Source organism: Chelonoidis abingdonii, chromosome 5, assembly GCF_003597395.2.
Source record: "Chelonoidis abingdonii isolate Lonesome George chromosome 5, CheloAbing_2.0, whole genome shotgun sequence".
Taxonomy (NCBI): domain Eukaryota; kingdom Metazoa; phylum Chordata; order Testudines; family Testudinidae; genus Chelonoidis; species Chelonoidis abingdonii.
In genome coordinates this window covers 58,738,035-58,752,768 of record NC_133773.1, presented here as the reverse complement: position 1 = coordinate 58,752,768, position 14,734 = coordinate 58,738,035, and the positions used below count along the sequence as shown (strand labels likewise).

The following is a 14,734-nucleotide window of genomic DNA, read 5'->3' as shown; positions in this document are numbered from 1 at the left end:
CCTGTCTTATCTTTGCTGATACTTGGATGTTGCTGTCTTGCCTTGCCTCCTCATCGTGGTTTTCCACATTGACTGCGGACGGCCAAAGTACTTGTAGCTGGTCTGTATATTTTTCTGCTATGTGGCCCGTGGTAGTTCCACCCCATCAGTCTGACTACCTTTCCCTCTTCTTCACTATCATCCTGGCCACACTTCTCCAGTCCGAATGACATCCCGATATCCTCACTGTAGATCCGCGTCAGGTGGATTGAGACGAGTCAATGTCTCGTTCATTCATCTAGCATACAGCTTGATGTCATCCTGTAGAGGAGGTGCTGATGTGGTAGTTCCACTCCCTGAACTGTACCCGTCATCCAGTCCTTTGATTATCTGGCTGAGGGGGGTTTAAGCCTATGCAGAACACCAGCAGGACAGTGCATCACATCTTAGGTATATGCGCACACTTGATGGGCCACTTGCAAGCTTGCCTTGAGTTGACTTCCAGTGTTGTCTTCCATAGTCCCATTGAGTTCTTGAGAAGTCCTTAGTGTCCTGTTGACTTTGTATAGCACCAGACATTCACAGATCCACGTGTGCGCATTGAGTCGTAGGCTTCTGTAGTCAATCCAGCTGTTCTTTATGCCTCAGATTGTCTGTATAGATCTTGATCTTGGTCGACTGCTCTATCTATGAGCAACTGGTGTATTTGAACCTCTGTGTTGTTCCAAATGCCCTTTGAGCTGGTGCTTCATTGACTGGCCCATATGGTTCTGTGCTTGGCGCTATGATGCCTGAGAAGATGTTGTGGGGAGGCAGGTTATTGGTCGGTAGTTGGATGGTTCTGTTCCCTTGCAGGGGTCTTTCATGATCAGCACTGTCCTTCCTTGTGTTAGCCAGTTTGGGTGGGAGCCTGCTGCTAGCAGCTGGTTCATCCGTGCTGCTAGGCGTTCATGCACTGCTGTTAGTTTCTTTAGCATATAGTAACTACATTAAAAGAACATTAGAATAAGGTTGCAAAGTCAAGCACTCCAAAGTTAGGAAATGCCAGAATTCATTCAGCCCCTTGTGTGTATGCATAACAATGTAACTTCAATTACATGATCACAGTATTTTTTCTAGAGGACTATACCTCATTCAGTGCACTAGAGATGAATGAGGGTTGTATAGTAAAGAAGATAGATGGCTGCAGGACTCCTGCTTCATGTGTAGCATTTGCTAACTTTTGAGTGATTGACTTTGCAACCTTACTGTTACTTTAACATAGTTTTGAGTGTGCAGTTTCCTAGTTTAAAAACAAAATGCATCACATAGCATCATATTGACAATCATATGGTTCATCAGCAGATCGACCACACAGATCCCCGACACTTGAGCTAACTGTTCACATGATAGCAGGAATAGCAGCATTAAGGAGGATGGGACAATTTGTCAGTGGGTTACACAGATATTTGATGACAGCAGAGGAATGGTGAGCCTTGGGAATCTTGGGTTCCATTCTGGTTCTGCAAGAGAGTGAACTCTACTGGGCACAGACACGTCTGTTCATTTACCCAAGCTTGACCCCTTTCACACCTTCCCCATGCAACCTGTCCTTGTTCCAGTCCTGGTCTTCCCCACCCCAAGATCCTCATCCTAGTCACACTCGTCTCACCTAGCCATCACCAGTATCCACTCCTCTGGCTTCTCATCCCAGTCCCAATCACCCTGGCCAGCAAGTCCTAATCTCACCCCTCTGGGCCCCACATCCCAGTCCCAGTCTCCCCTCCTCCCCCAGCTCCTCATCTGATTTCCCTTCACAGCCTCCCATCATCCCCAGCCCACATTTACATTCTTTATCCCACTGTTTTCCAGTCCAACTCTTAGCACATATGCCCTCAGCTCTTTGTCTCAGTCTTTTTGCCCAGCCAGTCCCAGTTCTTCCCCTTCACACTGTTCCACATCAGATCCATCTCCACTTCCCACTGGATTCTCAGTCCCAGTCTTCTCATCCCAATCTATTTCCACCAACAGGTATAGCTCTTGTCCACTCTACATTAGAATCAGACATCCTCCTCCACCCTGTTTAGGCCCAGGAGAGGGTCACTGAGAGGACAATAGAGACAGTCTTCCTGCTCTCACAGTTCAATGTGTCCAGACCTTGGCCCAGTACAGCCAACTACAGCTGAAAGCTGAAATTGCAGGGAAAGTCCAGTTGATCTTAGGGCTGGAGCATGCTCATTATAGATGGAATTGTTAGAGAGTTTAGTAACTAAAATCTGAGAAATATCTATTCAGCTCGTACGAACTGTGATTTTTCTAAGGCTTATAACTTGCCCAGATTTGGGCAGATCTTCACAGGGATGGCAAAAGGCACATTCCTGACACACAAAGGACGCCCCTACCAAATTTCAAGTCCTTGCACCAATGCACGGAGGTACTAGAGTTTTTCAAAGAAAAGGTCTAGGTTTTTTTAACACAGGCAAAATAAGGTATTTTTTCCTAGCCTTGATCCCTGAAAGAGCTAAACCATTTAAACAGAAATGCTCAATAAATCAATCAATCCTTTGGCCTGAGGCACACACCTGGCATGAAAAAAATTAAAGTTTGGCAAAGTTATAAACAACTGAAAACAGGGTTTTATAAGTTCAGGCAACCCTAATAATAGGCCAGGCTACCAGCCCCGTTTCTAACATAACATAATTACATAACTTATATGTAATTGTTGATAAAGTAGCTTGCTACTTCCTCACTCCTGTGGAGAAAAGCATGTGTTTTAAGACTTATTTACATTTTATCAGCATTTTTTTTGAATGATGACACACATAAATCTAAGATTTTAATTTAGATCAGTGGTTCTCAACCATTTTTGATTTGTGGAGCCCTAGATTTCAAATGGAGGTGCAGAAACATTTGGAAATCTGTTGTTTACATATATAGCTGAATTCTGTTCAGTAAGTTTTCAATCTAAGTCTTTCACAAACCCCTTAGATATAGTCCATGGATCCCCAGGGGGTTTGCAGACCACAGGTTGAGAACCACTCATCTAGATAACTAAAATAATTAAAATGATGGATTAAGCTAAGGAAATCTGACAACTATTTGAAAAACTACAAAGCCCAAAATAATGTCAGTTCATATCTGGTCTAACCTAAAATTATTCAAAAACCTATCAGAGTGGATTGATGTTAAAATCCAATGGAAACAGTTCCTGAGATTATTCTTTGTTATTAATGGTTAAGTTCCCAACTTCACAAAACTACTTGTATTCATCAGTTATATGGTATTCTAAGGCCTTGGTTACACTCACATTTTACAGCGCTGCAAGTTTCGCGCTCAGCGGTGTGAAAAAACACCCCCCTGAGCGCTGCAAGATACAGCGCTGTAAAGCGTCAGTGTAATCAGGGCGGCAGTGCTGGAAGCGCGGCTCGAAGCGCTGCACGCTACACCCGTAAAGGATGTGGTTTACATGCAGCGTTGAGAGAGCTCTCTCCCAGCGCTGCCGCTCCGACCACACTCACACTTCAAAGCGCTGCCGTGGCAGCGCTGTGAAATTCCAAGTGTAGCCATACCCTAAGTACACAAGTAGAAAACTTTGCTTAACAAGAAGGACCTTGGACTGACAGCAGATGTGACAGAACTACTGTTTTACACCACTGCATCCTGAAAGTAAGGAAAGTGATATAACAGAAAGATACTAATCTGCTCTGTGCAACATTAGTCACTCAGCTCCAGTATGGAAAGACTACACAACTCCAATTCCAATTGCTCTTTTCACATCAAGAAGAACAAATAGAGGGTAGTAAATTATCCATTTTAATTTAATCTCCTCTTCAAAAGGAAAACATGAACATATATTAGTTTATTTCACTGTTCTGCCTCACTCAACATTGTTCTCTTGAAAGACAAGTCTAAATAAATGTTATACCTTTTTAAAAAGTAAAAGCTTAATTAGCAGCATATTTAGCCCCTTATAGCCTACAGAGTGAGGAGTAGGAACTACACACATCCCTGGATGGTGTCTCAGTAACCACTGGCAAATATCTAACCTACTTTCTACAAACACTGGGAATGCATGAGGCCTGACACAAGAGTGAGGAAGAATATACTTACAGACCCTCCACCAGGGTTTCCTCAGGAGGACAGGACACATTTTCATATACACAAGAGCAGATCCCCCTTAGACCCAACAAATCATGCATCTTGGCAGTGGGTTAGACAAAATGACCCTTGCGGTCCCTTCTAACCCTATGGTTCTATGATTCTACCTGGAGCACAGCAACAGCTAAAATGGAAGGGCTGGACAGATGCTTCTTCTGCATCTGACCTCCACCTTCTCCAAGCTCTACAATGGACCAGGTGAGATTTTATATCAGATCCACACTCACACACCATTTCCACCTTCTTGCAGGCCTCAGTCATCTTTGCCCTTCCCTCATGAGCAGCAGCATTTGGTTGAGTTGATCATTACCTCGTGTTTCAACTGCACTGATGCATTTTTTCAGAATTGTGAACCCTATGTTATCCAACTGTGCACCTAAAAGGAAAAACAGTTTGAAAAGGTTTTAAGAACAATTAATAATATATTTGTCTTTTTCTCACAGATGGCATGTCTACACAAACACTATATGCAGCAAGCTGAGGTATAAATTTACAGCATTCCAGGATGCTTCACACCAGCTCTCTGTGCGGATCTTGCTGCTATGCTCTACACATTCCCTAATGTATTTTCATCTACTTCCGTTTCAAACCACAGTACGTCAGCGCACACTAGGGAACTTTTCACGTGTTATCAGCAGGGACCACAGAACAGTCAGTGCGCAGCATGTTGGAATGCTGCAGAGATACACTTCTGCTTGCTGTGCAGGAAGTGTTCATGTAGATATGCCCAAAGATACAAAGATTCAAGGCCAATCTAGTGCTGCTTTCTTGGTAGAAAGTAATATCACACCTAACTCTACAGATAGGGCTCAATCAGCCCAAACTGAGGAAAAATTCCAGAAGTAGGCACCTTTGTTACATTTTCTAGAGAATTTTTTCTTTTTTGCTCTCTTATATTTGTACAGAAACCATCCTGCAAGCACTTGCTACAAGGTGTAGTGACTTCAGAGAGTCTATTCACAGTAGTAAATCTTTGCAGGATTGGACCCGTAATTAGACACATATGTTGGCAGGAGAAGAATGCGGTTTAAGATTATTTACTACAAAGCAAAGTAGACTAATCCTAAAAAATTCTCAGCTCATGGAACATGTCCTGCAGGATCTTGAATATTTGAATACTTGCTATATGCACTGTAGATTTTTGAAGGAAAACCCCAATTCTTAAAACACACCCATAAAACTAAAATGCACACAAAGACTTTCTGATGGAAAACCCTCAACAAACAGCCAAAAAGACAATAACTGTATTTCAGATCTTGTTTAAATAATTCCATGATATTCCCTTTTAAAATAAAGTGAAAATCATATGAGGAGAAGTCTCATGTGAACTTCTTGTTTATTAAATAAAGGATATGACCACAAAAATCAATTTTTAAGCTATAAATTTTTAAAATTATTTTTGAACAATTTTTTTAAATGATCTCCCAAAGTTTGAAATATTAAAATATTTCAAAGTTCGGGAGGTCATTTCAAGAAATTGGTTTATCAAAAATCATTATTTATACCTTTAGCTTTAAATATTTTGACAAACCTAAAAAATTGATCCAATGTCTCTTTTTTTAAAAGTATTATGTATAATGAATAAAATCTAAGAAAGTTAACCCGACTGGAGAAGAGAGTAATTGTACGCAACACATTGCGATGCTTCTCCCCTATAGAATCATTCTATCATCCCCAACAAAATATGTCCTACACAAGCCAAAAGAATTTCCCCACCACAGATTTAGGACGTGTATGTGCATCTCTTCATGGCAGCTGATGAATGGGCTACCTAAAACCTAATGTATTCACAGGATAATACTTGAGGACCAACTATCTTTGTGGCACTGTCTAATCTCTTTTCTACTAAATCAAAAGTCATGTTCCAAGCCACATTTCACCTAAGCATCTGGTCTTCACCTTCACTGTTGGCTTGATCCTACACCATGGAAGTTTTTCAATCCACTTGAGTGGGAGCAGAATAAAGCCCAGGATTACAAAGAACACATGCATTAACCCCTGAATACAAGGAGAATAGCTGCGTTCATTGTTGGGACGTTGCCAAATTATTATGAATTATTGTGATTGATATGAATGAATGTGGTGAACATGAGTTTGGTATGGCTTGATATGTTTGAATTTGCTAGAGGATTCTGGGAGCAGGGTTCTCTTAGCATCAGACAGTTGGTATGGAAATTTATTGAGAGTGATCAGAGGCTCTATCTGTGTGTGTGTTTCAAAATGGAACTTTGGAACATATAAGCCAATGGCCAGCTCAACAAGTAAAGAAAACGCAAAAACACGCAATCAGTGAGGTTGGCACAGGCTGACCCAGGTCAAAATGACCCTTTAAGATGGCACCACACTAAGAACTCAAGTGAATGATTGAGGAAAGGATAAACATCAACTGATCTTTGGTCTCTGTTTTGCAGTCCTTTCTTAAATATTAATTAGAAAAGCCAGTAATGAATAGGGCTGTTGATTATTTGTAGTTAACTCACGCGATTAACTCAAAAAAATTAATCACGATTAATCGCAGTATTAATCACACTGTTAAGCAAGATAATACTAATTAAAATTTATTAAATATTTTGGATGTTTTTCTACATTTTCATATATATCTTGTATTCTGTGTTGTAACTGAAATCAAAATTTTGATTACAAATATTTGCACTGTAAAAATGATAAACAGAAGAAATAGTATTTTCCCATTCACCTCATACAAGTACAATAGTGCAATCTCTTTGCTCTGAAAGTGCAACTTACAAATGTAGATTTTTTTTGTTTGTTTGTTTTGTTAGGTAACTGCACTCAAAAACAAAACAATGTAAAACTTCAGAGCCTACAAGTCCTACTTCTTGTTGAGCCTATCACTAAGACAAACAAGTTTGTTTACATTTACAAGAGATAACGCTGTCCTCTTCTTATTTACAATGTCACCAGAAAGTGAGAACACGTATCTTGCATGGCACTTTTGTAGCCAGCATTGCAAGGTGTTTACATGCCAGATATGCTAAACATTCGTATGCCCCTTCATGCTTCGGCCACCATTCCAGAGGACATGCTTCCATGCTGATGATGCTAGTTAAAAAAATAATGCATTAATTAAATTTGTGACTCAGTTCTTCGGGGGAGAATACTACATCCCCTGCCTTGTTTTACCCGCTTTCTGCCATATATTTAACGTTATGCCAGTCTTGGATGATGACCCAACACACATTGTTCATTTTAAGAACATTTTCACTGCAGATTTGACAAAAACACAAAGAAGGTACCAATGTGAGATTTGTAAAGATAGCTAAAGCACTCGACCCAAGATTTAAGAATCTGAAGTGCCTTCGAAAATCTGAGAGGGACTAGGTAGGAAGTATGCTTTCAGAAGTTTTAAAAGAGCAACACTCCAATGCGGAAACTACAGAACCCAAACAACCAAAAAAGAAAATCAACCTTCCGCTGGTGGCATCTGACTCAGATAATGAAAATGAACATGTGTCAGTCTGCACTGCTTTGGATTGCTATCGAGCAAAACCCGTCATAAGCACAGACGCATGCTCCCTGGAATGGTGATTGAGGCGTGAAGAAACATATCAATCTTTAGCACAACTGGCACGTAAATATCTTGTGACACTGGCTACAATAGTGCCATGATAATGTCTATCCTCACTTTCAGGTGATATTGTAAATGAAAAGCAGGCAGCATTATCTCCTGCAAATATAAACAAACTTATTTGTCTGAGCGATTGGCTGAACAAGAAGTAGGACTGACTGGACTTGTAGGCTCTAAAATTTTACATCGTTTTATTTTTGAATGCTTTTTTTTGTACACAATTCTATATTTGTAAGTTTAATTTTCATGATAAAGAGACAGCACTACAGTACTTGTATGAGGTGAACTGAAAAATACTATTTCTTTTGTCTTTTTACAGTGCAAACACTTGTAATCAAAAATAAATATAAAGTGAGCACTATACACTTTGTCAAGTGTCAGAGGGCTAGCCGTGTTAGTCTGGATCTGTGAAAAGTTACAAAGAGTCCTGTGGCACCTTACAGACTAACAGAAGTATTGGAGCATAAGCTTTCATGGATGAATACCCAATTCGTCAAACGTATGACACTGTACACTTTGTATTCTGTGTTGTAATTGAAATCAATATATTTGAAAATGTAGAAAACATCCAAAAATATTTAAATAAATGGTGTTCTATTATTGTTGAACAGTGTGATTAATCATGATTACTTTTTTTAATTACTTGACAGCCCTAGTAATGAAATGCACGCAGGGCATATTTCTGGGACACGTGACTCCTCTGAGAACAAGTGGTATAAATGCTAAGAAGAGTTCGTTAGTTCACCAATTAACATCTGAAGAGGCCTGTGATGCTGTAAGACAGAAGGCCTCAGAGTAGCCAACAACCTGCTCCGAGGGACTTTTGTAGGACTTTTGAACCAGAGGGTCTTGGGGTAACCAAGACCCTGCTTCAGGAGACATTTGACAGACCAAGTAACTGAGGAGAGGAGAGGAATTGAGTCTCCATTTAGGACTGGTAGCTATACCTGCTTTGTTTGCCAATCAAGATACTGTGTAAGGCCAACATAGTTACTGTGGGTTTATGATTGGGGAATTGAGGCATATTAGGAAGATGTATTATATAACCTTTTACTGCTTGTGTAATTCTTTCTCCAATACACTGCTGCGCATTGAGCAAACTGAATCCGAATTTTAACTGGTACTTGTAATAATCTGCCCAGCTGTGGGCCATTAAATATCCTTTTCAACATTCATCATTACCTCTTTCTCCACCGGAAAGGGCAAACAGTCAAAATATATTTATATATATTTAATGCCAGGTTATGGTTCAGATTTCGAGGACACACAAGTTTTGATTCTCACTGCTACATTAACTCACTACCCTTGCAGATCTGCAGTATTTTATACTACTATATAAGAAGTTAGCCTTTATGCTCTTTTTATATATGTGTGCAATGTGACTAAATTATTGTTTCCAATGCCATATCGTTATATCTTCTGACTTCCATAAAAATATAATCTCAATCAGTAAAGTTTTGTTATGTTTAGAAGTAAGTTGTACCCTTAAGGCACTTATAGTATGAAATGAGTTGACATGAACAATGGGATAGTTTTTCTCAAAGCAGGCGTGAACTTAGACCTCAACACTACACACATCTATGCCTGTGCTTAAATTTTACTCCTGTGAGAAGAACCATTAACTTCTGTGGGACAAGAGGAGGTTACTCACCATGTGCAGTAACTGACGTTCTTCGAGATGAGTGTCACTGTGGGCGCTCCACTCTAGGTGTCGGTGCGCCCCTGCGCCTTTGATCGGAGATTTTTGCAGCAATACTCATAGCGGCCACGCATGCTCAGAGCCTGGCCCTCGCTCTGAGTATACCTCTAGTGAGCATGCACGGCCGGTTCCCTCAGTTCCTTCTCTACAACGGAGGCTACCCGAACTCTGAAGTAGAGGGGAGGAAGGTGGGTAGTGGAGCATCCACAGGGACACTCATCTCGAAGAACATGCAAAAGGTGAGTAATCTCCTCTTCTTCTTCAAGAGATGTTCATGTGGATGCTCCACTGTAGGTGACTTTGAAGCAGTGTATCTCAAGGAGGTAGGGACTTCGGATCTGGCAGGAATGCAGTAGATAATACTGCCCTGCCTAATTGAGTGTCAGAGAGAGGGCCTTGAGGAAGGGCATAGTGTTTAACGAATGTGTGCTGGGAGGACCAAATGGCCACCCTACAAATGTCAGACAAGAGTACTTCACGTAAGAAGGCTACAGAGGTAGATACAGATCTAGTGGAATCTGTTCTGATCAATGCTGGAGGTGTAACGTTCTTTATCTGATAGCAGAGTCGTATGCAATCAGAGATCCAGTTCGAAAGTCTCTGGGTAGAGATAGCCACGCCTTTGGAATGCTCCGCGATGGAGACAAAGAGTCTAGGAGAGTTTCTGAAGGGTTGAGTTCTGTCCAAATAAAAGGATAAGGCCCTGCGCACATCAAGTGTGTGCACTGTGGCTTCAAAGGAGTTTGCACGTAGTTTCGGAAAGCAAGTTGGTAGGTGTATTGGTTTATTGATGTGAAATGAAGCATGAACTTTTGGAAGGAATTTTGGGTGTAGGCGTAGAGTAACTTTGTCCTTGAAGAAGAGCGTATATGGTGGATCTGCCATAAGGGCTGCTATCTCACCTGCCCGTCTGCGCAGTATTGGCCACCAATAAGGTTTTTTTCATTGCAAGTGTGCATATTAAGGCGCAAGTGGGTAAGGGCTCAAAGGGTTTATGAGTTAAACGATGACGAGTACTATGCTGAAAGATTCCTGGAGGGGTAGTGCTTATATGTCTGGTATTTGGGTTTGGAGTCTCCTTCATTGGAATGAGGTGATGGATGATGAAGACCGACTTGGGTACTGTCGACAGTAGCATTGAGAAGGTTTGATGGCAGCTAGTGGCCTATGGAATGACATGAAGGCGGATTTGTTCCATAGATAATCCAAGTACGCAGTGAAAGTGAGAGGAGGGACAGTTGGTTTGGCTTTGAGCACCATTTGTGAATCTGTTCCACTTTCAGAGATTAGTGGTACGGGTGATTGTGTCTGCTGTGTAAGAAGTATTCTCTTGACATTGTCAGAACGTTGTTCTCGTTGGGAACATGCAGGTACTAGCTTTTGGGTCAAGAATGGAGAGATTGCGGTGAGAGCCGGCCGTGTGCTGTGATAGAGGTCGGGATGAGAGCAGATATCGGTGTTGATTGACATCTGTGAGGACAGGAACCAGGTTGTCCGGGCCAGGAGGGATTGCGATCACAGATTCACCCTTGGCAAGATTCGTTCGTATCTTTGTGAGACCTGTTGAGCAATTGTATTGGGGGAAAGAGGAGAACAGCATAAGCGACAGTGCTGGTGCCATAGTCATGATGCGTTCTCCATGGAGTGTTTGGCCCAGGTCCCCTGAGCAGAATTGAGGCATTTTGTGTTCCCGGTTGCGAGAGATACTATTTTTTGCTGGTGACCAAGTATCGAAATTAGTTTGTGAATGATTCTACTTGTCTATGCCATTCGTGCTCCGAAGGGAACTCATGTCTAATCATCGGCAGTAGTGTTCACTCACGCCTGGAGACTAGTAGCTGATATGCGGATTGGTTCGCAAGCACATATTCCGGTTTTATGGCTCTGAGCAAAGAGAGTTGGGAACATTCTCCTCCTGTCTGTTTATGTTAGAACATGGCAGGCAATGTTGTCTGTCATATGCGGTACATTGGCTGTTTTATTAGTGGAGGAAGCAGCGGAAGCATTCCATATACTCGAAGTTCTTAGAGTCTTTTATGTGCAGAGGTCTTCGGAATGAGACATTACCCATTGTGATGTTTGGTGAGAGCATGTGGGCCCCCCAGCTCTGAGGGATTGACATTGGCCTCAATCACACGTTGGGGTTTTCTGGAGGAAGGGACTCAGGGAAAGAGGTTGACGGGCTGTCACATATGAGAGTCTTTGACCGGTAGGTATGGTTCATTGTTTGTTTAGTGAGTGCGATTTCGTTCGTAACGTTGCAGCAGCTTGGAATGCACCTACATGTTTTTTATTGAGACGTGGCATTCTGGGACCAGGAAGTGCACAGGAATGTGCCCTAGTAGTGGAGGCAGTCTCGGGGCTGACACAGGGTGTTTTATGCAAGCCTTGTAGCTCACATTTCATGTATTGAATTAGTCGGGTGGAGAGATGCCCTCAGTTATGGAGTCGAGGCTCGCTCCTATTAAACTCCAGGTTCTGGGTAGACTTATTGATTGTTTTTGTTTAGTTCGGCCAGGGCCCGATGGAAACACTCGATTGGGTGATTTGTGTGAAGCGCAGGGCCTCGTGAATTGTGGAGCTTCGGAAGCAATTGTCTAGGTAAGGGATGTAATGATCCTTTTTTCTGAGTAGCTGGACTACGCTGGAGCTGGAGAAACTCGGAGGGGGGAGTTGGAAAGGCCAATAGTTAAACTCTTATGTTATATGAGCGCTGAGGTGTAAAGCGAAAACGTCTGTGGGCCGTGGGATCAGTGACATGAAAGGTAGACGTCTTGTAGGTCGGTGAAAACCAATCCCCTGCTCCAGGTGGAATTATGGTGTGAGATAACATCTTAACTTTGCTTTTTTGACAAATTGTTGACCTCGAGGTTAGAGGCATCAGTCGCATCCTCGGTTTTCTTTTCTGTTAGAATATAAGGGGAGTTAGATACCTTTCCTTTGCTTTGGCACTCGGTTCAATAGCACCCAAGTGAAGGAGATGTGTGTACTTCTTGCTAGCGTAGTGGCAGTTGGAAGTGTTCCTGAATGAGGAGGGGAAGGTGGTGGGTGGGAGGTAAGGAGAGAAGGGATAGATCCCAGTTTGATGACCTGAACACCACTTGTCGGTGGTATTTCTGCCATTGGTATAAAATGCTTAGCGTTTCAAGAAGTTGTAGGAGGCATACGTGAAGTTGGGACGATGTTGAAGACCTCGACTAAAGTTCAAATTGCTGTATTAGTTCGGCAGAAGGGGGTCCAGAAGAATATGGTGCGCGCCATGCTTCTGGATCTCTGGCGTTGATTTGTTGTTGTTGATCTGAGATCTTGGAAATGCTGAGTATATAGGGTGGTAGTTGGACGGTGTAAGTTATATCCTGTACTGTCCTTCTGTTTGTAGAGTGTTTGGATGCTTAAGAACCGAAAGTTGCCCCTGAGTCTTCTCGTGAGTGACACCTATTAGTGTGGAAGCAAGAGTTTGTCACCATCAAAGGGAGTCCTTCTATGGATGCTCTGACTCGACTAGGAAAGAGGAACGAGGAAAGCCATGAACCTCGGCGCATCGACCGCCTGTACGGTGATTCTTAGTGGTATTCGCTGAATCCAAGCTGCTTGAAGACGCCGTGCGTGATATGCATTTGCCCTCGGAACTAAAGCTGTAAATCAGTTGTTTCTTGTGTCTGGATTGTTCAATAAATCCATAAACTTGTTATGTTTTATGGTTCGACTTTGCAGAATTGCGGTATTGCATTCAAAATTGCAAAGTTGAGAGGCATCACTTGCGGACCCAGAGTCTAGGCGTTTGCCTACCTTGTTGGCGGTTATGGCGTGAAATACTGTGTTTTTTCTTTTGATTGGGGTGCGTCCGCTTGTTTGAGTAGCGCTGCTTTGTGGCTGGAGCTGCAAATGGATTTAGCAGGTTTCCAGAAGGGCTGGATTATTAGTATGCCAGTTGCTGATGACGAAGAGTGTTGACGATGCCGTTTAATTCATTGTTGGCCAGGTATTCCTCTAGATTGATTCTAAGCTTCACTGGCAACCTTTTAAACAGATCCTGATTTCAAAAAATTGTCTGAGGAGGGGAGGGAAGTAAAGCTTCTTTAGGCATTGCTTCAGTTGGTACTTCAGTTAATACTGGGTCAGGAGCTGGAGTTAATTGATCCTGAGGATGGGAGGGTGCCGCCAAGTGAGTCATATGATTTGGACGTTCGCATCTCATCTGAGTAGAATAGCGGGTGTGCTGCCGAGGGAAAGATGCCCATGGGGCCCAATACTGCCATGGTAGTGGAAAAGGCATAAGTGGTGCCATCCAGGGATTAACACACCAGGAGGCAGGGTCTCAAGGGTGGTCTGAGACAATTTTCCTGTGTCCGCGGGTGACAGGACTCTGAGGACGGAATTCTGATTGTATTGAAACATCACCCTGTAGTTCAGACTCCTCCTCACTGGAGGAAGGCTGTTCAGACCCTGAATCATTCGTTAGGGAGAAGCCATCTCTAAGAAAGGACGATTGCAGCATAGGTGACACTAGGAGGTCACTTGAGTGGGTAAACGGCAGAGCTGAGGCAGCCGAAGGCGAAATCTGATAGAATTGCTGTGAGGGAACCCGGGCTGACACTGGAGTTCTTAATCTTGGCTCCGTGCCAAGTAGTGTTGTTAATGCTGGTGCCATAGTTGGTGCCATGCTATTAATAGCAGGCTGCGGTGCCTCAGGGGGGCCTGAGTTGTCGGTGCCGCATTCATCGCGGTGCCGATAGGTGCCATAATCGAGGCAGGCAACTGAAAGCCTGTCGCCTCAGCACTGGAGCCTCGCGCTGCCGCCGAAAGCACAGGCGGGTTTAGCAGGGTGCCGGAGGAGCCTGACTCGTTGAAAGTGGTCAGGCGGGGGAGCACCGGTAAAGAGACTGTGGATCTGACCAGAGAAGGTTTGTGTCTAAGGGTTTCTTTTGACTTTGAGTGAAGGTGTTCTCGTTTAGCTGCTTTCTTCTGCTTTTTTGAAGTGGGAGAGCTGTGTCCATGAGCGGAGGCAGAGTTCACGCCAGGGTCTGAGGCGGACCCTACAGATTTCTGAAGTAAAATAAGTTTTGAGTTTTATCTCTCTATCCTTTCTTGCTCTGGAGCTTAGTTTAGTGCAGTGAGTACATTTTTGGGGAATATGGGTCTCCCCCAAGCATTTTATGCACTGTGAATGTCCATCAGAGAGAGGGATAGCATCCTTACAGGAGGAGCAGCACTTAAAGCCTGTGGAGCCAGGCATATTTGAAGGCGGCTGGGACAGAAAAAAATTTTTTTTTTCACGTAGAAGTAGGTCACTAACAACTACTCCAGAATTGTCTTTAACTATCTCTCTCTTT

The 14,734-nt window shown here is 42.8% G+C and overlaps 2 protein-coding genes across 2 annotated transcripts in view; one reads left to right on the top strand and one right to left on the bottom strand.

Annotated features, from left to right (window-relative positions):
* Nucleotides 1-14,734, top strand: part of NR3C2 (nuclear receptor subfamily 3 group C member 2) — a 651,149-nt gene that overhangs the window by 376,815 nt on the left and 259,600 nt on the right. The gene's annotated exons all lie outside the window — the stretch shown is intronic.
* The window catches only part of ARHGAP10 (Rho GTPase activating protein 10), a 255,503-nt gene that overhangs the window by 103,428 nt on the left and 137,341 nt on the right, over nucleotides 1-14,734 (bottom strand). Inside the window, exons 12-13 of the mRNA XM_075066743.1 lie at nucleotides 5,997-6,060; nucleotides 4,427-4,492 (exon numbers count right to left, since the gene is read on the bottom strand). Of these exons, the coding sequence (XP_074922844.1) occupies nucleotides 4,427-4,492; nucleotides 5,997-6,060 (130 nt within the window). The remainder of the gene's footprint in view (nucleotides 1-4,426; nucleotides 4,493-5,996; nucleotides 6,061-14,734) is intronic.